The 27566-nt window shown below is 40.3% G+C and overlaps 3 protein-coding genes across 6 annotated transcripts; 2 read left to right on the forward strand and 1 right to left on the reverse strand.

The window, feature by feature from the left end:
- Positions 1-242: 242 nt before the first annotated feature.
- Positions 243-4946, forward strand: spdef (SAM pointed domain containing ets transcription factor). The gene is made up of 6 exons (XM_088309695.1): positions 243-355; positions 937-1363; positions 3232-3429; positions 3499-3546; positions 3728-3862; positions 4757-4946. The coding sequence occupies exons 2-6, from the start codon at positions 946-948 to the stop codon at positions 4933-4935; spliced, it is 978 nt and encodes a 325-aa protein (XP_088165821.1). The 5' UTR covers positions 243-355; positions 937-945; the 3' UTR covers positions 4936-4946.
- An 899-nt stretch (positions 4947-5845) lies between these two features.
- pacsin1b (protein kinase C and casein kinase substrate in neurons 1b) lies at positions 5846-23572 on the reverse strand. 4 transcript variants are annotated; one of them, XM_088309800.1, is made up of 10 exons: positions 23479-23572; positions 14824-14933; positions 11395-11551; positions 11080-11315; positions 10720-10875; positions 10307-10482; positions 10105-10225; positions 9905-10029; positions 9067-9263; positions 5846-8919 (listed from the first exon to the last, which is right to left on the reverse strand). In XM_088309800.1, the coding sequence occupies exons 2-10, from the start codon at positions 14881-14883 to the stop codon at positions 8810-8812; spliced, it is 1338 nt and encodes a 445-aa protein (XP_088165926.1). In that variant the 5' UTR covers positions 14884-14933; positions 23479-23572; the 3' UTR covers positions 5846-8809. The 4 variants fall into 4 exon arrangements, with proteins under 4 accessions (XP_088165926.1, XP_088165927.1, XP_088165929.1 ...); XM_088309801.1 differs by lacking the exon at positions 23479-23572 and adding an exon at positions 21916-22014; XM_088309803.1 differs by lacking the exon at positions 23479-23572 and adding an exon at positions 21912-22014.
- A 529-nt stretch (positions 23573-24101) lies between these two features.
- rps10 (ribosomal protein S10) lies at positions 24102-27480 on the forward strand. The gene is made up of 6 exons (XM_088310055.1): positions 24102-24228; positions 24638-24787; positions 24883-25057; positions 27068-27145; positions 27248-27303; positions 27400-27480. The coding sequence occupies exons 2-6, from the start codon at positions 24638-24640 to the stop codon at positions 27439-27441; spliced, it is 501 nt and encodes a 166-aa protein (XP_088166181.1). The 5' UTR covers positions 24102-24228; the 3' UTR covers positions 27442-27480.
- Positions 27481-27566: the final 86 nt, after the last annotated feature.

The following is a 27566-nucleotide window of genomic DNA, read 5'->3' on the forward strand; positions in this document are numbered from 1 at the left end:
ATGGCACCTTGAAAGTGAAGGAGCTGAAGGGGCTCAAGCGGGTCAGCTACCCCCAAGACAGCGACCATTCTGTACCACTGACCCACAAATTTAGCCCAATCCAGCTTGCCCCATGCCTGCCTTTATCCCCGTGTGGGCTTTAACCCTCTGCAGGGTCAGTCGTTCACCACCCACCCCAAGAGCACCTCTTCTTCATCAGGGTTTTTAAAGCAGCTCATCATTCTGGCTCTTGTCTGATGTTGTGAATGGAGTTCCTCGATGGACGACCTGCTTGGATGATATAGCGGCCGGACTGCGGTTTTGCCAAAGCAAACCATTATGGATCTTATTTAAAAACTTACTTCAGGATCTTTTTGTAAGTTTTTATGGATCTATACAGATGATCTCCGAAATAAATACTAAATACTAGTGGCGCTATTTCACCATGTGACAAGAAAAGTAACAAATATTGCGAATACTGAGAGACTGCGATGTACGGTGAGAAAAAAATTAAATACATATTTAAGACATAACTTCACCGTGTATCCTTTTTAAGAATATATAAATATAAAAAAATTAAATATAACAACAATTTATTATAAATAATTATGTTTATTTTAAATGTTGATAAAATAGCTGTAAAAATATAGTATTAAAGTACTCTAAAATATGTTTTTAATCATTACTTACAGTTAGATATAATACAAACTGTAAAATATAAATAAGAATAAACTTTCAGTTACTCGATTTGTATGAATTCAGATATACAACATATTTTTAGAAAAAATTAAAGAAATTGAATTATTACTGTAATCATTATTATACAAGATGGGGGGGTGGAAGGCAGTCTCCAATTGTTCACTTCAACGCTCAGTTGGATATGAACTTTAGACTTGAACAAAAATAGAGCCAAAATTGTATCATGGCTTCACTGCTGTCTATTTGTTCTATTCACAGGTGTCCGTTATGTCAAATTCCATTGGAAGTTTAGCAGAAATCACAGTTTATGGATCCCGGATTGGTATGCCGGAGGACTCCCTAACCATCTTGGAGCGAAACAGAGATTCCGGGGATGAGTGGGACCTGGTGGAGGCCAAGACAAGCAGCATGCCGGGCCTCTACCTGCCCTGCTTTGACATGCTGGCCATGGAGGACGCCGCGTGGCTGGTCAAAGTGTCTGAGGCATCACCCAGCGTGGCTCGCATGGAGGTGCACCGAGAGGAGCCGGAGCAATGCCCTGTCATTGACAGCCAGGGGCAGGGACTCTCCCCGGGGATGGACGGCCCTGAGGAGGAGCGCTCTCTGGAGCAAGTTCAGAGCATGGTGGTGGGCGAGGTGCTGAAGGACATCGAGACGGCCTGCAAGCTGCTCAACATCACACCAGGTAGATCCATGTTCCCACTGGAGCCTCAGCCTTCACTTGCAAGGGATCGCCCTCATTCAAGTCCACCCTCTCACCCGTGGGATAACATTCAATTCGGGATTGGCTCGACTGGAAATGCATCCACCCCAAAACACACTCTCCACCTACAGGATCAGTCCCCAAAAACAACCTCTCTAAAGGTGCACCCCCTGTGGGAGTTCACCCCCACTGGAGGTCCATCCACCCCTCCCTCAAATCCCTCACATGGGACCACCCCCACTTCAGGCACACGATACACCAACAGAAAGGAAGCGCACCTCCCCTCTCTTAACCGACATTAGTAACATAACAAAGAGTATTGCGGTTTAGCGGTTCTTGACTGTAAAGGGCATATTTATTCTGTGATATTTAAACTACTGGAATTTAGTCATAAAACCAACACAGCTCATCCGGAATGACAGATCTTCTCCATCATATCCCGAGTGGTGTAAAGCCATGTTTGCCCGCACCAGGATGTGTTTAATCCTGACCTTTGCATCGCTTCTGTCGGGTCGTGACGGCCGCGTTAGCCATGTACACAAGCCCAGTGTGGGCGAGGCCTCCTCAAACACCAGCGGGCGCACTTGGACGCTTGTGTACGCTGCCATAAAAGCGTCATCATAAAACGTGTGTTGACTTTGCAGCTATCATGTGCAGAAAAAGGAGAGGGGAATTGTCAGAAAAGATGGAGTTTTACTGACCAACTTGGTTATTTCAGCTGTCGCATTCTCATCGTCCCTATATTGGTGAGCTGTTGTTTCACAATTAGTTAGTTAGTAGTCGGATTACAAAGAAATAAAACAACCTATTTTAATGTGACTCATTCCTGAAGTCGATGAATTAAGGTCCAAATATATATACAAATGTGGATAACTGACTAGGCGGCACGGTGGCCGACTGGTTAGCGCGATGGCCTCACAGTGAGAGACAGCAGCGGGCGTGGGTTCAATCCCGGCTCCGGCCTTCCTGTGTGGAGTTTGCATGTTCTGCCCGTGCTCGTGTGGGTTTCCTCCGGGTACTCCGGTTTCCCCCCACATTCCAAAAACATGCATGGCAGGCCGATTGAACACTCTAACTGGCCCCTAGGTATGAGTGTGAGCGTGGATGGTTGTTCGTCTCTGCGTGCCCTGCAATTGGCTGGCAACCAGTTCAGGGTGTCACCCGCCTACTGCCCAAAGATAGCTGGGATAGGCTCCAGCACCCCCCGCGGCCCTAGTGAGGAGAAGCGGTACAGATGATGGATGGATGGATGGATGGATTACTAACTAACTAACTCACTTGCTCGCCCACTCACTCGCTGCCTCACTCACTCTCTCACCTCAAGTCTGAAGATGTATGACTGACCAACTTTGAGTCACACTAACAAACCAATATGCAGGATAATGAGCTTACTAACCCACTGGCTCACTCACTAAATAACAAACTGGCTGACTACTTAACTAAATAAATGGCTTATTATACAAACTAACTAACCGATTCACTACTGACTGAGTGATTGGTGACAGTGCAAGTTACGAAAAACGAACTAGATGGCTGACTCACTAACTATCCGACTAACTGACCACCAAATGGCTGCCAGGATGGCCGAGTGGTCTAAGGCGCCGCGTTCAGGACCCAGTCTCCCCAGGAGGCCTCGGTTCGAATCTCGAATTTCCCCGTTGTGGGACTAATAAAGGGAATATTATTATTATTATTATTATTAAATGCCCTATCTGACTGACACCCTAACTAACTGACTGACGAACTGACCAACTCACTCAGTACATGTTTATAACAAGTCAATCAATAAAACACAATTCTCTTTCAACGATTGTTAAGTGTTGATGTAGTTGTTGTATTCGTTGGGTTAGACCCGATGGAGTGGAACGTGGGCAACGTTCAGAAGTGGCTGCTGTGGACGGAGCACCTGTACCGGCTTCCTCACGCGGGGAGGACCTTCCAGGAGCTGACCGGGAAGGATCTTTGCGCCATGAGCGAGGAGGACTTCCGCCAGCGCTCGCCGCAGTGCGGAGACACACTGCACGCGCACTTGGACATATGGAAGTCGAGTGAGTCATAAGTCGACACAACAGCACTGTCATATGTATAGCATCTAAACTCGCGTCTTCTCACTTCAGCTGCCTGGATGAAAGAAAGGTGCACAGTTGGAGACAACAAAAGTACAGGTCGGTGTTATCAGCAAGCGCTATATAAATAAAGGTGTATTGTATTGTAACATGAAGAACAAAATAAAGGGTGTGGGTAATGTTATAGTTCACAAAACTCATATTCAGAAACGCATCACACATCAATAAATCTGTGTATTCCGTGTGTTTATTGAAATTAATTATTTTTTTACACGTGCAGGTGCTGAGGAGCTTTGGTCCGAGGCCGATTCTTCTTGTTCGGGTCAACCGATCCACTTGTGGCAATTCCTTCGAGAACTTCTGCTCAAACCTCACAACTACGGACGCTGCATCCGCTGGCTCAACAAAGACAAAGGTACAGTACCTGCATTATTTGTTTAAAAAAAAGGCAAATGTTTGCAGGAACATGAGGAAAATACTATTAAACAATGAATACAATTAAACAGAATATATGAATATTATGTTTTCAAATAAACAAACCAACATGAATTACAATTGTGTATTGACATTTATGAATTAAACCGCTATAGTTACAACCCAAAAATAATTACAAAATTTTTTAATTACATGAATATTGTTCACACACTCAAATATAAAAAATACAATGGAGCTTTAACAAAGCACTTTCCATATGGTGTAAGATAAATTAGCAGGTAATAAGAACACAAATTAACACACAAACATATTTACACTGGATACTAGAAGAACAGCAGAACAGTGAAACGTCTCATGTTGAGTCAAAAGCTAAAAAATAAAAGTGTCTTCAAACGGGTTTTAAAATTGGACAGAGAGGGGGCTTGCCTAACATAACAAAAAAAAAAAAACACAAAGTGGAGCTGAAAATGTTGAATCTAAAGTTTTAAATTGAACAAATCAATAAATACATTTTCGTTTTTGAAAAAAATTGCAATTAAAATTGTGCTTTGACTAATTCCTAAAGAGAAATTTAAATCCCAACAAAACCCCAGATAAACACACAAACAATTCTTGCATCATTCAACACAAAAATTACATTGACAAATATTACGTTTATTTTGATCACTTGGAAATCATTATTAATTAATTCCAAAACAAGAAATTTAGCATCTATTATTGGAATTTTTCACAAAGTAAGCATAAAGACCAAGGGCTCATTACATGGTTTCAAATATACTGTAACATCATATAGATCTACCGAGGTGTGGATTTTTTTTTTTTAAATAAAGCTATATTATAATATTCTAATATGTCTCTATCCATGTGGCGCAAGGTATCTTTAAGATCGAGGATTCTGCCCACGTGGCGCGTCTGTGGGGCCTGAGGAAGAACCGGCCGGCCATGAATTACGACAAATTGAGCCGTTCCATCCGACAATACTACAAGAAGGGCATCATCCGCAAGCCAGACGTTTCTCAGAGGCTCGTGTACCAGTTTGTGCATCCTGTGTGATGCAAGAACCGCAAAACCATCCATCCATCCTATGACCTCTGGGTGTGTGCTAATGGTCTTCCACTCAGGCAAGACAACATGGACCAAACAATAAGGACTGCCTAATACAACAACTGGGGAGTCGATATTGTCTTAAGCACAAACTGCCTGTTTATTTTTGCCTTTTTTTTTATTGAGTGATTTTGAGCCTTGAAGCACATTGGATAGCGATTTGCACCTCTTCCTCGCAGTTCACAGAGGTTCTGGATTCAAATCTGGGCTAAAGCCGTGCTGTGTGGATTTTGTATGTTACCCGTGTGCTTGCGTGACTTTTCTTCACATAACCAAACATGCATGTAAGGTTCACTGCAGACTCCGAATGGTCCAGAGGTTGTGAACCTGAGCGTAAATGGTTGTATATATTCAATACTTTCAATGTTGCTTGGCTGGTTATGGGAGCTTAGCATTGGAGTCCAAGTACTCAAAAAAAAAATCATCTCATAATCTCAAAATTCCGATGATCTTACAATGAAGCACAAAATGGGGTGACTTCACTGAAAGAAACATTTTATATAAGTGTTGAAATTGTGTAAATATCTGTAAAAAGACACATGCAAAGTCATCTCTGGACTAATGTAGCAGGTGATTATTGAGGCTATACTGTTAATAAAAAAATGTAGAAGCTACTTGTCGGATTTCTATTTTTATAATATATATATATATATATATATATCTATATATATTTATAGATATATATATAGATATATATATATACAGAGAGAGAGAGAGAGGGAGATAGATAGATAGATAAAATATGTATATAAAATAGGCAAAAGGTGACCTCTAGAGGCCAAACATAATAGTCAATAGTCAGTAATAATAGCGAAAATAATGCACCCTGAAAGCAGGAGGCGTTACCTTCTGTCGACATCTTTTATTTGAGACACGTTTTTTTCCATTCCATTTCCTTCCTTTCATGGTGGACGCAGCCACCCAAAAGAGAAAGCCCCCCCCCAAAAAACATTTTTTTTTTGTTTTGTTTTTTTAGTTCTTTTTGGTGGGTAAAAGTAAACTGAGTTGCAATGTCAAAGCAAGCAAGGTGTTTGGAGTGGTGGATTCCACCTGCAAGCAGTCTTCGCGAAAAAAGGCATTTTGTTTGCAAAAAGCTCGTTTCTGGCGTCAGAAACCCTCATCAATATTTCAGAGTTTTAGTGCTTCCTCTGCAGCTTTCCCTGCAGCTCGCAAAGTAAGACAACACCGCGCAGGGTGTAGTATTCACTGTTGACACCTGTAGACTCCCGAGCAGGCTCGTGAAACACACGCACACGCGTGCACGTACGCACACGCACACGCACACAAACTGTACACTGTTCGTGTGTCTGTCTTCTTGCTGCAACATGCTCAAAATGTGGCTCAGTGAGCTCGGCTGCTCTCACGTGTGGACATAAGTGGAGGCAACCAAGTTGAGGCCATGAAGTGCATCAGGTTGGTTAGCTGACAGAACTGTTTGTAAACAAGAAAAAGGGATCTTCAAGTAAGTAAAAAGGCGCACTCGACAAGTGGAGGCAGCTTTGTGGTGCGCATTATGGATGCGTAAAAGGCTGAGGGAGGGTCAAACCTTATCAAATCTGAAAGTACAAGAATAAAACTTGAGGGGAAAAAGGGGAACGAAATAAAAAGATTTAAAAGATTCTATAGATTCAACTGGAATTAAACATTAATCAAAAGTTTAAAAAAGAACAAAATAAAAACGTGAAATAATGATGGAATCCAAATATTATGATTTTAAATTAAAAAAAAAATTCAAATAGACTCAGATAAAATCAAACCATAATAAAAACAAAATAAAGAAAGCACAGAAATAAAAAACAAAAAAACCTGCATCAGATAACAATTTGATGAAATGAAATAAATAGAACAAAATGAAAATCGCATAAAATACGAACAAAATAAAACGATCAATAGGCCACATTAAATAAAAACAAATCAAACAAAATTAAATTAAAAATAAAATGAAAACTGATTTCAATAAAACAGAATCAAAACTAAATATAAACATACCACCCGACAAAATGTAAAAACCGAATTTAGGGGAAAAAAACTAAAGATAAAAATCTGGAAAAGGTAGAATAAAACATAGATAAACAACAAATGAAATTAAAAAGTTAACATATAAACATCCCCCTGACAAGCCACCTTGAAATCTTCTTTCTATTAATTCATATACAGCTGTACACAAACTTATGTTCGACACAGAATGCACGCCCCAAAAAGCCCTTTAAAAAGACCCCAAAATTGAGAAATGAGCCATTTTGAGAGGCGACCCAAGGCCACAGTTTGGGAAAACCTGGTTGCAATGAAAGATGAAAGATGTGCTATTCGGGAAAGTCATCTGTTTCACTGTTTGCTTAATTTAATTCCAAAGAGAAGCACAAACAGATCATCTCTTTTGCCACTCCCAAATGCATGCGAAGAGTCAGGATAAAATGTCAGGAAAAGCCTAAAGGAATAGTCTCGGATTTGTGAGAAGACACACTATTTAAACCCTTTGCAAACATAGTGTGTAAACCTTTTAACACTTGCTGAATGTGACTGTCTAGCCAGTGATTTACTAGACTTACCCTTTCAACACCATGTTTGGTGGCTACATATTAGCATTATAAACTTCACATATTTAAAAAAAGAATCCAGAGAGGTTTAACACATCTGGCATGAGATGTTCGTAAAAGTAAAAAATGTTTGTACTGTTACAGTTGTAATACTTCCTCACAACTCAGCTATAAGGGCATGGCGTCTATATCCTAGTTAGTTTAGCTTAGCTTAGCGCAAAGATTGAAAACATGAGCAACCTGCCAACAAGTCTTGTTTCTCTGTGTTTTTACTATTAAATCGTTATTGTGGTACTGAAGCGACAACTTCTGTAGGTAGTAATGTTAGGTGGCTAGTTGTTAAGAGTTACAAGTCAGCTATTTGACAAACATTTTAGGTCTACCAAAGATTAACACATCTGCTTAGATGTTGGAAGGGTACAAACCCAAAAGGAGTGAGTGGAGGCCAAAGATGAACCATTGGATAAGCATAGTGGCAATGTATGCCGGTTAATTTACCTCGGCACAAAAATAGAAAATGCGGGCTAACTGCTAGCAAGTATTGTTTCTCTTGTCCTTGCCATTCAACCTTCATAATGAAAATCACATAGTTTACAAACATTTCACGGTCTGACGAATTTCACCATGTTTGCTGTTAAAAAAAAACAAAAACACAAAATAAAAGCTTCTCTCATACCTGGTTTGGCAGAAAAACTGTAAAATTCCCTAAATTTGCAAAATGCCCTCATTGTGTTCAGTACACGGAAGAGTAAAAAGTCTAGCATTTTCATTCTTTTCTGGGTAGAAGTTGAGTGATTGACAGCAAGGTCAACAAGTGCTTGGCAGGTCTGCGTCACATTTGTATGGTTCTGGATTCAAATCTTGTCCCTAGTTTCGTCTAAAAACACAAGTGTTCATTAAAGACTCAAAATTGTGCATTGGTGTGAATGTGAGTGTGTGTCTGTAGCATGATCTCAAACTGGACTATTCCTTTAAGGCTAAATATGTCAAGAACTCACAATGACAGAAAACAAATGAGGCGTGAACACTCTACAAGCATCCCGATGTTTAAAAAAAAAAATAAAGTAAATATATACATGAAATGCTCAATGCATAGCTCGTTCTTGGTAATCCAGGCACCGCTTTGAAGACCGTATCATAAAAAATGCAAAATTAGAAGTCACATGATCCTGAATGGAGAAACCAAGTTCGGGTGCTTGAAAAAGGCGGAGGTGGTCAGTGCGCATCCACGCCTGGATGATTGAGTCCATTAATTGTTTGTCCCGGCGTCAATGGCGGTGAGAGTGTTAGATCGGCTCCACATAGTTGGCGGGGTAGAGACCCAGCTGACCGCTGTCCAGGCGACCTTTGCACCAGCCTTGCTCGTCCTCCTCCTCCAACTTTGTCAGTTCGTCACCTTTGTTGAGAATGTAAAAAAATTACAGACTGCTACAGAGCATTCAGTTCATATGGCATGTTCCGACTTGTAAAAATTTGGGTGATGTCACCACAATAGCAATAGCGCTCTGTTCTGAACCACACTGGGTTATCATGTGACACGTACCTGCTCGGAAGCTGAGCTCATCCTGCTCCTGGCCCTCATAGTCGTACAGCGCCCGCACTCTAACACCACCGGTCGAGTCTTCGTCAAAAGGGTTGGCGCCGCCGTTGGTGTCGCTGGCTGAGTTTGGCGCCGTTTGATCCTCGTCTGACCACTCGTTGGAGCCCCTGTGCGCCTGGTTCTTCTCGTAACTGCTCACGCTAAAAGAAACAAAGCCCAAAGAAGAAAAAAGCTCTGAATACAACAACAGAAGCCACGTTTTTACCTAGCAGTGAGCACTTAGGAATGGTCAATCTTAATCTATTTTGTCCTTGTTGTGACAACTATAGCTATCAATTCTTTGATACACCTAACTACACTGTATCAAATTAAATTGCAGTTGGCAGGCAATCACAAAGGTCACTGCTACTGTGTTGCCACTAGAGGGTGAAAGTGAGAATTCAGCTTGCAGGCAAGGTTATATGTATCTATCTATAAAACAGACCTGCCAACCAACCCATCTATTGTAAATCTCCATTGACAAAGAACCCCAATGATCAGACATTTACCGTGAATCAGCAGTTCACAATAGTCCCAATGTACCATACAATGCTTCAAGGTTACGTCAGGTGCGACATTAACGAGTTTTCAATGCTTTGTCATATATTACAAAAAGGCACGCTACGTTAATGCTGTTCTTACTGTTTTTATTTAAAGTATTTCACACAGCTTACCATGATCATGAATTGGTGGTAAGTAAAGGCACATTCAAACTCAAAGTTTTTTCAAATAATGTTTCATCGCCGCTACAGCAACGGAAGTCTGCCATGCACTGATGACCCCCAGAACAAGACTTGCTCACCTGCCCTGGTCCCCAGCTTGGGCCCGGTCAACTGTTGTCGTAACATTGGTCAGCATGATGGAATCACTGTTTTTCTTTGACTTTTCCTTCTTCGTGATGCTGTGGGTAAGTTCTGGGTTGTACTCCTGCAAAATAAACAAGTGTAAATGATTGGCTCGCCGTCATCGGATGGCGCGCTGACGCTGACACAATGAGACTACCTCAAACTGTGGCCAGTTCATGTGCATGCCGGGGCCATGGTTGTTGTTGAACCATTGTAGATCTTCTTGAGCACTGGCCGATGTGATGGTGTGTTCAAGTTCCTGGTACACGGATGTGTAACTGTGCAAAGACAGCCAGGGTTCTGAGTATAGTTCTGAATCACAGTCGCCATATCGGACTCAGTCATCACGTGAATCAAACCTTTGGTTCTCTGTGAGGTTGAGGTGGCGTTTGATGTCCAGCAACACCTCCCTGAGGAAGCTCAGCCTCTTCTCTTCAAACTGCTGACTCTGGTCAAAGACCTGCTCCATGTTCTCCATATACTGAGGGGTGCACTTGTTGAGCTCATCCAGAGCTTTTTCATACTTTTCCTTGGCCTAAAGATAAAAAAATACAATATATGAAACATTTGCTAAAGGTGCGGTGGTCAAAGGACAGCATAGATCTGCTGAAGTTGGAGTTGTGACAACAACTTGGAGAGCGAGCAAGGGGGTGAGGGAGCAGTATTTAGTCACACATTAACAATGTTGATAACAACCATTGCTGTGCTTCTGCGCTTGAGAAAATGTATTTTTGTGTTTCATTAGAACACAGAATCTTGTGAACGTTCTCACCTTCTGTGAATCAAGTTTGCACTTTTCCACTTTCTCGTGGAGTTTTTTTAGCTGATCGGCAGTCACTGACGTTTCGCTCTTGCCGTTGGATTCCCTGGTAGAAGCCAGCTTCTCCTCTTTGCAGGCCATGTGGTACGACTTTTTGGCGGCCTCAAGCTGACAGGAAAGATGACAAAAGACATGTTTGTCAACCAAGTAATGGGAACCCCCAAACAGTCAAATCTGAAGGAACTGGATTTCCTGGTTGTCGAAGAAAAAGTACCCAAGAAGTTGTTATATTTAAAAACCAATTAAAGTCTAGTTGCCTTTTATACACAGGTGATATTCTGATTAAGGAAAGTTCCCCTCAGATCAACTTACCTCCTTCAACTTTTTAGCCCAGGGCTTCTGCGCCTTCTTGAATCCCTCATCCGCCTCTTTGGTTTCCTTAAAACCTCCCATCATCTGTTTGTGGTACAAGTCTTTCTGCCAGTTCTTCACCTTCTCAAAGTCCTCGCTCATCAGGTTGTTCTTTACTTCATGATGAAGATCACTCACTTTCTCTGCCTCAGTCATCAGCGACATCCAAGCGCGTTCTACCGTGCCGTACTGAGGACCTGGTGAAAGGGGATGGCAAGTGTTACCGTCATTGCAGACCTCAATTTCAAAGACCTGTGAGCTTGAGAGACCTCTGACCTTTGTCAACCAGCTGTCTCCATCTCTTTGACCACTCAGTCAGCTGCTGGGAGTAGGCTTTCTCAATCTTAGCTCGCTCCTGGATGCAATTCATGAGGTCATTGCAGAGCCTATGACCGTCGTCAATTCGCTTCACTGTACGCTTGTAGTTCCCCACCTTTCCAATAGAATAAAATATTCGGACTCAGACATGACGATTTGGACATCAGCATCCTGAACATTATTGTAACACACGTCCACCTACAGGAAGTGAAAACAGGCGAATGTTTGTGGATGGACCCCTTTTTTTAGCTTTAACAGCTTCTGGGAAGCATACCACGTAATCATAACTCTAAATGTAACCTGTGAATTCAACGGCAACGCCAAACCATAACCTTACAACCAAACAAAAACCTAAACATACCGTCTAACAGCAATCACTCACCCTTTTCCCCTCAACATGACCCTATACCCTAAAATAATTCAAAGCTCCCAACATACCCGCTAAACAAGGGGTGGGCAAACATTTTGATTGGTGGGCCACAATGAGTTCTAAACTTTGACAGAGGGGCCGGACCAGGAGCAGATGGATGGAGTGTTTTGTAACCTCACCTCATCGGAGAAAAAAAATACATTTAATTTTAAATGAAAATGAACAAAAGCATTACAACAAAATATCTGTGTTTGACACACCAGAGTATTTTGAAAATAAAACATTAACAAGGTTTATTCATTTAATTTTTTTCAAGTTTGGCGGGCCGGATTAAAACGTTTAACGGGCCGCATGTGGCCCCCGGGCCGTAGTTTGCCCACGCCTGCACTAAACATTAACCATAAAACTATCTATGACTCTAAACACAACCTATAAACTAGAACCTAAGCCCAAACCATAACTCTGGCTCACTAAAACCTAACCGAATCACCTAACAACTAACTCTTAACCATACTCAATAAGGTCTTCCCCAGAACCTTTCTCACAGTGGGTAGCATAAAATTGCCTAAAAATGGCAAAAGATGACAAAGAATGGGAAGCAAGGATTACAATTTTTCTTTTTGTATTGACCAAAAGGTGTATCCTAAATACAATTCAGTTTTTCGGTGCTCCGTAAGAATTAACTGAATTGGTTTGGCCTTTGGAAGTGTCAAGGTACTTAATTGGAACTAATGGCGCTAAAGTCAGAGTTTAGCATCCAGACAAAATAACTTTACAGTTCAAAAGACAGCGATGAACTGCAGGATTTACTTAGGTGCTTCTATGCTAGGCAGAAGACTGTCACTTTAGTTATTTTGCTGACATAAATGAACTTCAGAGCTCATGAAATGTTGACATCTCCTGGTGTTTGGATGTCGCCACACCCCTGCTTGAAATGAACTCGACAAGTGCTTGCATTACACCCGCAGATGTATCGTCGGCATGACAGAGCAGCTGAGTCAGCAGCACTGCAGCACTGCGATGCAGTGGCCCATGGTGATGTAGTGACGGCAGGCTGGAAGACGACACCTTTGCTGCTCCAGCTAAACGTGCGACTGAATGATGTTGATGATAGAACACTGCAGAGCAGGACGGCACACGCAGTTTCTCCTCAATTTCCAACACTGGTGTCAAACTAAATGCCGAGTGCTGGATCCAGCCCTCCACTGCCTTTCTTGGGCTCTCTCAGTTGGATTTGAAGCATTAGAAAATATTTTTTTTTCACAATTTTATTGCATATTATTCAGACTATTACTGCTGTGTGTGCAGTGTTCAATTCCTAAAAAGAAGACAAACGATGTTGCATTTTGCTCAAGAGAAAAGACTCAAACTGCTTAGATTTTGCATAAACAGTTTGTTTTGCCTTTTGTTACCTGACTGGACAGAAAGTGGTGTGAACTGTGAGAATAAATCTAAGGTACGTACCAAACCGTACTGTACGTACTGGAAAGCTTATCCTGAGCAATTATCCTGTGGGGGTTCCTAATCTGCTTCTTGTCAGATATAGGAGATTTCTGCCATCCCAGTTTGCAGGAATGCAGCAAAACCACTAAACTGCCATATTGCCTCCTTGTTGCTCAACAGTGTTCAGCTCTCATATATAATGAATGACCACTGGGAACTCCAGTTACTCACGGGTTGCTTGTGCTTGGAAACCTTAGTTGGTGATGCCATGTCATCGTGAACACACACACCTTGAACCTTTTGGGCTACACTAACATGATGCCGGGCATGGCCAAGCTTTTGTGTCCATGACTTCTACAGCAAGAGAATTTCTATGCAATTTTTTTTAATCTGGAAAAGTCACAAATTGGGTCAAATGTGAACATTATTCACCATTTGCAATTAAAGCCAGCCAAGGCCACGTTATCACATAGCTCTGAAAGATGACTCTGACCAACCATCCTGTACTGTAGGGTGCGATAAGAGCAATTTTTTGTTCTCTCTGACCCACTGGGAAAGGGGGCAGGGCTGACAATCATAAATGTTGAAGCCCTTTCAACCTACAATACATGTAGAACCTGTTCAACATTTATGGGTGAAAATCCTTTTTATCCTTTTATTGTCGGTCTGGATGTCTTGTGGCATCATGCTACCTCTCACAGGTCAGTGTTGGTAATACAACAGATACCTGTTTTAGGGTGGAGACCAGGGTTATTATATATGAAACGGTTGATTTATCGCAGACATGAGGTTGTCATTTACCTGACATGTTTTTGCAAAAGTCTTTCTGAGATGAAAGAACCAACGAATTCACGTATAAATAATTGACAGAAAGAACTTTATTCAATCAGGGTTATTATAGTTTTGGAATTTTAATTATAGTTAGTTTTTGTTTCGTTTTGAGTTTTTTTTTTTTATTGGAATTAGCTTTAACTAGTTTTCAAGGCAGCTTTGTTAGTTTTTATTAGTTTTTTTATAGTTTTAGTTTTGTTTTATTTAGTTTTACTATTTGTTTTTATTTATTATACATTTATTTTTATTATACATTTTAACAGTCCACAAACTGGAATTATAGTACAATGCATGATACCGCTTTGAAAGTTAGATGCATGCATTTATGCACCCGAATTAAATAAAGCTAGGATGCCTTGTTTCCTCGTTTGCCTCCTGTGATTGATTGGCTGGGGACCAGTCCACAGTATACAACACCTCTCGCCCAAAGTCAGACCGGACAAGTTTCTGCTCACCCACAATCGTAATCGGGATAAATACTATAGATAATGGATGCATGCAGTACATTAATGTACAGGAGACTTTAGAGACACACGTTGACTCCTAAAGTAATACTATTTTTTACTTTTAGGACATGTGCAAACGACAAATGCATAAGCCGTTTGGGATATGTCGTACACATGATGATAAATAAATATTTCAATCCATCTGCACTGAGCTCCCAGCTAATGCCGGTTCACCAAGAGTTCATTCGATGCGCCGACGTCTAATCACCAAAGGCTTTTATTTTCCGTCAGCCTCACCTCCCAGAAACTGTCGTTGTTCTCCTCCAGGCTGGCCGACTCTTCGAAGGTGCCAGACATGGTGGCAGTCGGGGCGGGGCAATGGTGTCTCCGTTAACTCCTCTTAGGCACTGTGAGAGCAAGACGAGAACGCATATGAAAACTCCTGCATCATAAGAAGATTCAAAGGCCGCATTGGATATTTTAATCCCTAGGATAGTGCACTTAGTAATATTAGATAGTTACGCAATCATGCACATATTTCCTGCACAGGTAAAGCTGCTTTTAAAACGTTCAGAAAATATCAGCATTATTTTGCTATACTTTGCAGGAGTATTTGGTCTCATCCTGAAACTAGGCGCAGTCAATCATGCACAAGATGATAACAGTACAAAGTCTCAATCTAAAACTGAAAGACGATGAAGAAAACAAACAGATTCTTAACCCTCGAATATTTAATAATTTCTACACCCCTTGGGCTGAGATCAATGTATGGAAAGACCAGCTATTAATCTTCACTGGAATCGACCCGGTGACATTTCCTGGGGGACAAGAGGAGCCTAAACTTGCACAGTCACCATGTTGCCAACAAAACGCAAGTCTGTTGTTGCAAATTAATTAGAAGACTGAGAGTCAAATGGTCTGCATGTAAGCGTACTGAAGTTGGAGTTTCAAGTCCAAGGGACATGACCAGTCTCATTTTTTTCCCAAGGTACAAAGTCAATTCTGGAGCCTTTGAGGGACAAGGTGAAGTTTGGTCTCCTGGTAAAGTCAAAGTACAATTGGTTCTATTAGTTTGTGTTTAGATCTTGATCCTTTTTTCTGAATTTATAGTAGGGATAGACCAATAATCGGTCTGCTTGATCATCAGCGCCACATTTTGACACATATTGGCCTTTGCCATTGTTAAAAATCTACTGGAAGATAACAGATCATCTTAAAATTGAGTAAACCTCTGGGAATTATTTATTTACTGAAATTTTCAGTAGACTTGTCAAGAGATTCTGCTGAGACGGGGACTCCTTTCACTTTTTGTTTTTATTTGAACTTGAACAAATCTAAAGTAGAACAACGTTTCAGATTCTTAGGAAAATATGGGAAATTTAATGAAGAAAAAATTGGGGAGCTATTTATTTGTTTCCTTTGAACTTTCCAAGACATGCTGCTGTGCCTGCACTTTTTGGTAAAATTCTTAAACAAAGATGTCTATTATCCAAGATAAAAAGAAATAACAATTTGTCATGTTGAAAATATGAAAAGCTGTGGAATAAACATGTTTAAATCCACTTAAATGAGGTGAAGTGTTGCCTGCCGTTTGCATTCTTCTAAATTTTGACTTGAATATTTCCTTTTTACTGCAAACGAATATCGCCTCCCAATATTGGTTATCTACCTCCTTGAATACTGCTAGTTGGTGTAGATATTGGCCCTAAAAAATAATATATTGCTTATCCCTAATTGATAGCACAAAATATTGTAGATGTGGAACATTTCGAGGAAAATGCGCCATTTGGGAAACAATGGAAAGAGAATGTTGTGTTTTGATAGGAGATCAGTAGGTTGGAGACGGACGGGGGTGGGGCGGCAGCAGCGTGGGTATTTGGGTCAACCATCATGACACTTTTGACAATGAAGGGGGCAAGAGAGAGATGTCACTGGAGTGAGAGAGCAAGAGAGAGAGAGAGAGAGAGAGAGATTTTCCCCAAAATTTAAAATCCACTTCATTGAGAATTTGTGGTCTAAATCCAGTCGGTGGTTGTGGGTGATGAGACACAGCATTTATCACGCTTATGCGATCTCACACCACGAAGAGGCTTTTGTTTGGTGCAACGCCACCAGCTACTTCCACTTTGAAACCATCGTTACCGAGCTGGTAACACACAATCAACCGAGGGTATAATGCTCGACCCTAAGCCAAGTACACCGACTTCATTGAAAAAACTACAACTACTGATATGATGAGCTCGAGGCATCAACTCCACAAGACAAAGACCGGCACAGCCCCCTGCCTGAACAAAAGCTTACCCCCAGTCCTCCATGAGCGGCGGCCCAGGCTGCAGCCAGGAGAGAAAGAAGACACGTGGTCTCGGGCAACAATTTCCTCCACTTCGGAGCAACAAGAGAGCATCGACAGATTCAGCGAGGATAATGTGTGTTTGTGTATCTCAGCAAGAGAGCGATAATCCCGTGGTGTTTAGCTCGAGTGGTTCTGACAGAGCGTTGAGCCGAAGGGGACACAGGAGGAGAAATGAGGCGGTCGGTTGGGGGTGGTTGGTTGGTAGTTGGTGGGTGTGTTGCTGCTCAGGCGTAATGCTGGTTACGCCTCTCAGGTCCTCGGGTTTTGTTTTGGTTCACAGGACTTGCTCCCTAAGGATGGATTTATACTGGACATCTTAAATCAGCGGTCCCCAACCTTTAGTGCACTTAAAACAATATTTTGATGGACCGGCATAGAAACAAATAAAAACAATCCTTGCAAATACACCTCATTGTTTCACTAAAAGTGTTGTTGGAATTAGTGAAGCCTTGTACTAGTTTCTTTTTGGTCCCATCTTCCCATCCAGGAGTCAAATACGCATGTCCATACTCTGTAATTTTGTTTTGGTTGCCAAAAATCGAATAGAATGTTGGAAAAGGAAGCATGGTAGGCAGTTTATTGCCTCATTGGCAAGTCTGTTGCCACATATTTAGCGCACTTGTATTACTGCGCAGGAATTAACTGTCGCGGTAAACCTGAATTTTTAAGTAAGACTGTTGATATTCTCTCTTAAATGCAACTTTCTTTTTCTTGAAAGTTGCGGGTTTTTCATTTGTCATATTTGGCCTTTTCCCATTTCTGAAGATACTCTCTAAAGACATTATTACTGATTTCTATTAGCTTGTGGGCTTACTTTTTTACAAACACATCACATGACAAAAAACAAGCAGGTTAACATGTATGAAGGCACAGGCAGATGTAGCATTTCACCAGAATTGGGCACTTATCCACAAGGCCTTATAATAAACCAACACCTACCAGGACGATACATAGCAAAATAACGTATTCTTTAGAGTGTGCGAACAGCATGAAAAACCATGACGGAGGTCATTTGAAGCTCGAGTGTTAGAAAAGCTGATTACATAAAAAGGCGGAGGCGATCTTCGCAGAGATACAAGGAATGCAGAGAGATATACGGTGGTCGTAAAAGGGGGAGAAAGTCAAGCCGTCACACTAATGATATTTGGGGTCAAAAATTGATTGTGTGCCGACAGTAGGACAACTTCTCAAGGGATTAAAACCCAGAATAAAAAAGATCAAATTTGGATTTTGCCATTTCAGGATTGCTAGGAATGCTGCCATATATTCACCAGTATTATAGTATTTCTACTACTATTTAAAATTTCTAACGACAGTTTTTAGCCATTGGACTAATTTATTGGCATTAAATATTTCATTAGCACCAAGCAGTGAAAAGACCCTCTTGGGAATCACAACAACACAACATACCAAATAACCCACTCATTTTTGCAAGACTGTGTACTCTAGTAAGTATAATAGGTGTCCAAAGATTGACCTCAGAGAAAAAAAACACCCCTGAATGCCCACTGAAAAGTCCCCCCCACCCCCCCACAAAAAAAATCTCAAGTTTTGCGTAGAGACACAAACATGTGTAGGCACGCCTATCATAATAGCATGTACGAAAAAGTCTGACCCAAGACACAAATGTGAGGCAGACGTGCTAACCTCTCGTCACAATATGGCATTTACCGAAACGCAACGGGTGAGAACAGATACAGAACCTGAAGTATTCCTGACGCCGCAGCTGCTCACCTTCACCGTGCCACTGTGCAGCACGCCTTTGGCACACACACAAACGCACGCACACTGCAAGGGTGAACTTTGCTATTTCCTTGCAAAGACACATCAGGCCATCAATAATTAGCAAAGGAGGATAAGAAGGAAAGGGAGGAAGAACACGGAGGAGAGACAAGGGCTGGCAAGGGTGACGCGGCACTGAGTCACCATCGGGTCGGCTCCCGATCAAAACGGGCAGGGACATGTGTAAGAATACAAAGTAGTAATGACTTGGCCTTTTCTGAAAGAAAGTGTGCAGGAGTGCCCATGTGTGTCCTGGAAAGCACTTTATAGGTGACATTTATTTATATTATCATTATTATTATTAAGATTCCGCATGTTGGGTTTACTAAAGGCTTTAAATTTACCATAGGTGGCGACCAGTTCAAGTTGTACCCCACTTGTCTTGGCAAAAGTCAGCTGGGATAAACTCCAGCGCACCTGCAACCCTAATGGGAATATGAATACTATTGCTACCATTTTGAGAGAAAATTACCTAACAACAACAAACCCCATAACAGCTTTTTACAAAAAAACCACTAGGTATACTGACTCTTTCAAACTAATCAAGGCTAGGAATGAGCGGCTTCACTTAGCAGGTTGCAAGTCTAAAATTGCATTTTGTGCTACATCCAAAGACAATGAATGGCAGAACTGAGAATCACAGATTTTTCCGATAACTAACAACAGAGCTGGTCCAAAGAGCTTCGCAGGGCTGGACGCGCTTGCCGCAATGTGCTTACGTCACCTCCTGGGACTCTATGCTAACTTTTCGCCAATGTCTAATAAAAAACTACAAAAACTAGTAGTTAACGTTTTCATTATCATGATATAAAATGGCTGATATCATGATATATTTTTTTTTCCATATTGCCCAGCACTACGTTGGATGGATTGATGAAATATTAAGATTCTACTGGAAAGACTTTCTGCTTTTGAAATGAATAACTTGTTCCACACCGAACAGATCTTTGTGGGCAGAATCCTTAAACTCTTCCCACGAAGCTCGATATACGCAATTGTCAGAACCTAACCATTGATGGATTCATTCATTGATTGAGTGTCTAAGTGTAATGGCTGATACAGATGACACACACACACTCACAGACAGCTGTTCTGACCATCTGCGTGTCATCTAATCAGATTTCTTCCACGTGGTGGGTGGGCTCACTCCATCTGACCTTTGTGTTCCATCCCACCATTGTGCGAACAAATTTATGACATCTCAAATTAGAGGAGAGATTGGCTCGAAGTCTAAGGTTAGCTCTTGGATATTGTGAGGCAATTCTAAAGTGGACTCTGGCTTTCTCTTGTTGGTGTGGAATGAGCTGATGGCCGCAGGTCTGGACGGCACATCCTAGTTGAGGGCTGTCAGTTTAAAGACCGTCTACATATTTTAAGTGGGGTACAGACATAATGATAACACTGGTCAACATATTTTTGTTTCATCGCAGATGCAAGTAAACTTTACTGAATAATTTAATCAACACATCGGGTTTTCATAATTATAATAATAATAATCTAATATGACGAATAGACGACATGTAAACAAGAGCTTGTTATCCTGTCGGTTGAGTTGAAGGACCTGTGGCTAAATCCAAAACTGTGGCAGTGTTTTACTTTCTGGACTGGAATTTGACACCTGTGGCAAGGATGGCCATGGAAGTGTGGAAAGGATCAACGTTTGGCCCATGACCCCAACGAGGATAAAGGATTTGTAAAATGATTGAATGAAGGAAAATATACTACAATTCTCACTAAAAATACAAATTAGCAAAAAAATAAAAGCCTTTTTAAAATACAGTTAAAAAATATTATTTAAAATACAATTTGACTTCAAAATAAAAATACATATTAAAAACATAAATAAAAAAGAAAAATCTAAAATATTATAAATGATCATTTTTTGCATAATATTCACGTTTTAATCATTTAAAAACACATAACACCAAATAAAATTTGATATTAAAAACACAAAATGATGAACAAAACAAAACCAAATGGACTTCAACATAAGATGATTTGCCATTTGCGAGGCTATTTCAGCCAATTACAGTGATTGCAAGATCCATATCAAACATTGGAATCATCACATGACAGCGGCCCAAACACAAGCAAACATTCCACGCCAACGAGAATCAATTACGTGCATGCACTGTAACCATGGCAACACCAAGGTTACCTTTCCCACGGTTAAATTATTCCAATTTGAAAAAAAAAAAACAGGAAGTATTTCAATGTGAACAACAACTAGGTTCATAAAAGAGCACGGAAGCAACACTTCAGCCCAAACAGCAGCTGGCATAAAATCAATGGCGCTTATGAATCATTGAAGGGAAGTTAGATTGTAAGTGTACGCAAGGAGGGCTGAAGCCTCCCATTATAATATAGTCAATAGCGTCTGAGAACATCACTTTAAGCACAATGATGACATGTGCTGTTAATGGCCCACACTAAGGCCAAGTCATATTTTATTAATAATAAATCCATCCATCCTATCGTGTCAAAGTCAAAAGGTAAGGAGAGCTGCGCTGAGTTTTTGGGGACGCTCCGATTAGCATTAGCTAAAAACTTAGCTAGTCTGGGTGGATTGGGGGCTTGTTGTATAAGCCACATACAATCTGTGTAGTGTATGAAGTGCTGCCTCCATCAGTGAAAATTCAAAGTTTGCCCTAATTATTGGTTCTTTGGGCATTTTGACAAAAGAAGTCACATTTTTAAGGCATCTTGCAAATGTTTAAAATCATTCACAAAAGAATAAACAAAACACACAAAAAGGAACAATACAGTATACTACTTTAAATGAAAAGCAAATAATGGCCTTTATGATTTTATTAATGATTAAATTATCTGCCTTAGTTGTACTACTGAAATGAAACAGTTTTGTCATGTTTTATATGTGTTTCAAATATGGACCACTGAATAAAACTTGAAGAGATGTGTGATTTTCCCCGCTAAAATAATTTACTGCCTAACTATGGGACAGTTCTGCTGTATTTATTAATTTTGAAGTACAGTTCATTTGCATTTAATCTTTAAGATTGGTTTGCTTTAAAACTTTACAATACATTTGTACAATTTAATTGACTCATTATTTAGGTGTACATTTTAAAATGTTCTTACATTTAAGAACAGTGTTAATATTCCAAGTGCAGAATGTTACAGCATCTTAAAATAATATTGAGTGTTCTTTTTAGGGAATAAAAACTCTTTCTCTCTATTTTTGGGAAACTTAGGCCTACTACGCTAATGTACAACTTCAACCTTAACCTACCCACCAGTCTGTAGACACTTCAGAGGGGGCAGGTGGAGAAGTGAGTGCCAGATGTTGACACTCTGACCTCGGTAGACACAGAATGGAATGATCGTGTCCCTCGGGAATAACGGGAAGGTCAAAAAAGACAATTTAGGGTTGAATCGCATGAATTACATTAATAGCTGGTGATGTCACGACTGTCTGGTCATGCAAATGAATAATGTGACAAGTTATCCAATGAGATACATGTTTTATCAGGCAAGTACAGCAAATACAATAGTATGAGGAAAACCATTGTTTTTCCTGCACTCCTTCAAACAACAGTTTATAAATAAAGTAACCATGTAACTTTTTATTTATTTGTAAGAAAACAAATTTAGTAAGTCAAAATAGATGCAACAGGCCTCACAATAAAGTAGAAAAAAACGTGTGATTACTCCAATCAGCAAATACGACTGAATTGACGGAAGTTGATACACAATATAATGAAAGAAATAAAAAGAACAAAAATTGACCAACATTGAATTTGTTTGCTATGTTCAAATCAAAAAATAAATAAAATCTGAAAAAAAAAATACAAAGAGGAAAAACTAATTAAAATGCCAACTATTTTGTAACAGGTACACTAATAAATTTAGATTTTGTTAGGTAACGTTCATGAATAAGGTTAAAATAAAAGAAATTAAAAATTAAATTAAAATTAAAAAATGTTAAAATTTCAAACAGATTCATCTTTGAAAATAACATCAAAAAATGAATTATTTTGAAGATTAATTGACTTGTATATTATATATATATATATATATATATATATATATATACATACAATGTTATTATAATAATAACAAATAACAAAACAACTTAATAAAAATATTAAATGAATGCATACACAATGCTCAACAAATGTATTCAGTTTTTTTTTTTTTTTTGTAGTTTTTGTCACCACTGATGTAATATCACAGAATTTGTCGCGAGATGAAGAACAGGGGCCTTCGCCAGATGATTACATTTACTTACACAGTGTCTAACTCATTTTTGTATGCGTACAAACGTGAAATGTCACCTCAAACATCGCCTGGGCAGTTTCAAAAGGTTCAGTGTAAACACAAGCTGCTTGATCAACACATTGCGTGCAGCAGGCCTGAGTTGAGACACTTCAGAACCGCGGACAGAGCCCATCAGGAAAGCACAACATGGAGGTCAGAGGCAATAGCACACTTGTATGCATGCTTTACCATTAATTGTCTTACATGAATATGCAATGAATTCGTTTATCAATGGGAAATGAAACCAGTGACACAGGAGCAGGAGCAGAATATCGGTGGCTCAAATGACACCCACTTAAACCCACTCTAGTTCAGAATGTCTAAAAAAACTGTTATATGAACAATCGCTCTTTTTTTCTTTTTTTTTTTTAAATAACATCATATACTACGCCCTTTCTCTTCCATTCTTGACGACGCTGTCGTGGAACGAAAATAATTGAAATTAAATTGCGTTTTAATCGCAATTACAGCGCACGTAAAATGATAGTGGGCTAGCGGTTAATGGATAATAACATGAATGATTTGAAAAGATGACATACCGACGAGAGCGATCCACTTGCTCGCTTCAGACCTGCAAGACGGACAGCATCGTCAGAGACAGACGACGGGGGACGGTCTGGTGGTCGAGAGGGATGACGTAAAGCTAGAGATGACAAAGCGCATTTTCCGGAAGCTCTTTGTCGGCTTCAAAATAAAAAGCGCCGTGAATACGGCCATTTCAAAATAGATTCGTGACCCAAGCACGTTTTCATGAATTCAAAACAAGCTGTTTAGATATAAACCCACCTTTATATTAATATTAAATATCAATTTTGTTTGCAATTCAAATTCAATTAGTGAAATATTGGCAATTTATATGATTAATGAATCAATGGGAAAATCTCATTTTTACATGTATTGCTATTTATGATTGGGCCATTCTGAAATACATGTAAGCTTTTACATTTAGGATTTAAACGTTTATAAATATATAGTAATTAACAAAACAAGTCGGTTATCATGTACAATGTTGGCTAACGATAATGTAATTTATTAGAATTAATAAAAACTTTAAATCACAAATATTAACCACACGAAATTCAAGACAATCTGATGAGTTTAGCTTCATGATATACAGTATTGATCGTAGCATAGAATCCAAATCAAACATCCGTGCCGGCAAGTTCTGCTGCAGTTTTCCTCCACCGCAAAGGGGGCGACATATAGAGAGAGGCTCAGAGCGAAAGAATAAAACTTCCCCACCAACGACGCCCGGTCCTTCCGGCTCCGGTCTACTATCAAGTGGAAAGGTAAAGTGGGTACCGGTATCCTAATCTAAAACTATCTGGAACATCGCGAGTGTCAATAAAAATCCACGACGAACATCCAAGTGTTCTACTCCTTTGGGTGGAAGAAATTGGTGTATTTTGAACGTGATTATTATCAACAAGCTGATATTAACACGAGAAAATGGGGCTGAGATCACGTCAGCGATGCTCACCGATGGCTGCCATTTTCTTAGCTGAAGCAAACAACCTGTCGTTTTGTCAATGTGCCCACCGTGAGCAGAATGTGGAAAAATAAATGACAGTCTCTGTTGATACGTTGCGGCTAATTGTTTTGGCTTTCGCGAAGCACACACACGCTATACATGCCACATAACCGGATTGGCTAGCGAGTTAGCATGCTAACGGCGCTTTTTCTCTTCGATGTGAGCAGATGCTGATGCCCAAGAAGAATCGCATTGCTATCTACGAGCTCCTCTTTAAGGAGGGAGTCATGGTGGCCAAAAAGGACGTCCACTTGCCCAAGCATCCCGAGCTGGCCGACAAGAACGTGCCCAACCTTCATGTGATGAAAGCGATGCAGGTGAGTGTGTGACGCGACTATTTGCATGTAGCTTTTTAGCTCCCCCTTCGTCCTTAAAGCATTGGACTTAAGATAAATGATTTATGCACTTGTAGTCCCTGAAGTCGTGCGGCTACGTCAAGGAGCAATTTGCTTGGCGCCACTTCTACTGGTACCTCACCAATGAGGGCATCCAGTACCTGCGGGACTTCCTTCACCTGCCCTCCGAGATCGTGCCCGCCACACTGCGTCGCCAAACCCGCCCAGAGACTGCCAGGCCCAGACCCAAGGGTGAGACAGATTTATTTAATTTAATCCTTAAATATCAATGTGCTTGCTTGCATAGCCTGGGCTGTGGTAAAGCTGCGAGAAGTGCAAAGCATTGGAGGTGACTGATGAAGAATTTGACCCCCACTTAAAAGAAAACAAACTAGTTTCTTTGTATATAGCATTAGCTCAAACTGCACATATACTATAAACTTTTTATCTCCTAACAGTTCATTTAAAACTAAGATTAATTACCTTTGGCCTTGCAATAAATGGTTTAATTAAAAATCTGAGTTTGAACATATGCAGCAAAGGCTCCCCAGCAACATAGACTAAACTTCACTCTTCCATGATGCACCAAGATGTTATTCTCAGTTGAAATGTACCATGGCAACATATTTTCTTGACACAATCACTACTTAACGTTTAGCGTATGGTGTTGAGCACAGAAAACAGGCACTTCAGTGACATTTTCAGCGACTATAGGATAAGCTCCACTCAAAAAAGGTAAACCTCAAATAGGCAGTGGTTCACTGCAAATTATTGTATCAAATGGCACATATTATTAAGTAACTTAGCTGAGTGGAACCTTAAGACCGCCACAGCCGCAATCTTTTGGTTTTGAAAGATTTTCATTTTATTTGGAATTTTAAGTTTGACCTACTAAAACTGGCACAATACGGTTATATGGTGTGTTAGAATTTATACATATAACGTTTCTGTTAAACATACCTGTTGCTAAACCTAACTATTCACAAAGATTACCATTTTACATATTGATATTGTATTATGCGGCACGGTGGACGACTGGTTAGCATGTCCGCTTCACAGTTTGGCGGTGCAGGTTCCGATTCTGGATGCGGCCTTCCTGAGTGGAGTTTGCATCTTCTCCCTCTGTTTGTGTGGACTTTCTCCGGTTTCCTCCCGCATTCCAAGAACATACATTGTAGGTTGATTGAACACTCCAAATTGTCCCTTGTTGTGAGTGTGGATGGTTGTTTGTCTTTGTGTGCCCTGCGATTGGCTGGCAACCTGTTCAGGGTGTACCCCACCTACTGCCCGAAGACAGCTGGAATAGGCTCCAGCACACCCGCTTAGATAGCGGGTGGATGGATGAGTATTGTTTTGTCATAACTCATGTTTATAAAGAACAACCGCAGCTAATGCAAAGTGCTGTACTTTATGTAACGATTAGACATAGAAACAAGGCTGGTTAAAACAATAACTGTATACACCTTAAATCACGAAAATGATGTGGAGTCTCAGACTCTAAGTCATAAGGCATAGGTGGCAACAAAAAAGATCAATCCTCTGAGGCTCCGGGCAGTTTTGTAGCGGTGGAGGAGCTCCGAGATGTAAGGTGGGACGAGACCATTGAAAGAGTTAAAAACAAAAGAATCTGTAAAATGAACTCTTAAATGTATTCGTTTGTGCGCTAGAAAATCAATTTCAGCAAATTAGGAAATCAACATAAAAAAAAATCTAGAAAACTTAAATTGCCTCTATGATTAAAAAATGTAGTAAAAAATTAACTTGAGTTATTTAACACTTAATGGCAAATGAGAGGAGAGGTAATTGTTTGGAAGGGGGCACCATTCTTAAATTCATTGGTGATTCTCATCTTTATCAAAGGGAACTTAGGTGGTCTATTAAAGAGTCACTAAATAAGCACAAACAGAAGAAAAAATAGCCGATCCGTCTGCGGTGCAATACAATATGACAAGGCCTTCTTAAGATCTACCAAAAAATACTCATGCAAATAATAACGGTCCAAAAAACTAATCATGCGAAAGAAAGAGCATATGTAAACATGTTTTCATTGTGAATTTTATGCACCACTTAACATGGCACTCAGTTGTTAAAATGCAGTCATGGTTATGAAATCACATTTTAGTTTAAAATACTCACCCGTTTGTGGAGAGAACATGAACCTTTGCGCTTGGACGTTAGCCTCACGTGGAGATCAAGATCGGCCATTTGTGACGGATCACTTTTTTTTTTTTTGCGAAGCTTAACATTGTAAATCTGTTGCAGGAGCAGAAGGGGACAGGCCTGCCCGCCTTAACCGTGGAGAGTCTGACAGAGATGCGTACAGGCGATCTGCTGCACCGCGTATGTATTGTACAGCTCGCACAGATGCATTCATGGTTTTGAAGTTGCAATTCACATGGCTCAAGGATTTCCATGCTTATTAATTAATTTATAATCTTTCAGCCGGCTCTGACAAGAAAGCAGAGGCTGGTGCCGGCGCTGCAACAGAGTTCCACTTTGTAAGTACAGATGCATGTTTCTATAAGAATACTGCTAAGACCTGTTGATAAAAGTAAACTGTTTTAATGAGCATCTTTTACTTGTCTGCTTTTCAGAGGGGCGGCTTTGGGCGTGGCAGAGGACAGCAGCCTCAGTAAATTTTTACTTTCAGTACAATAAAAGAAAATTTCACACAAGTCGAGCCTTCAGTGTTGTTTGAAATCACAATCTTAAAATAAATTCTGTATCCGAAGCAGGGGTGCCAAAGTCATTTCGGTTTTGG

The sequence above is a fragment of the Idiotropiscis lumnitzeri genome, chromosome 11, assembly GCF_059441095.1.
Source record: "Idiotropiscis lumnitzeri isolate Australia: NSW breed Sydney's pygmy pipehorse chromosome 11, RoL_Ilum_1.0, whole genome shotgun sequence".
NCBI lineage: Eukaryota > Metazoa > Chordata > Actinopteri > Syngnathiformes > Syngnathidae > Idiotropiscis > Idiotropiscis lumnitzeri.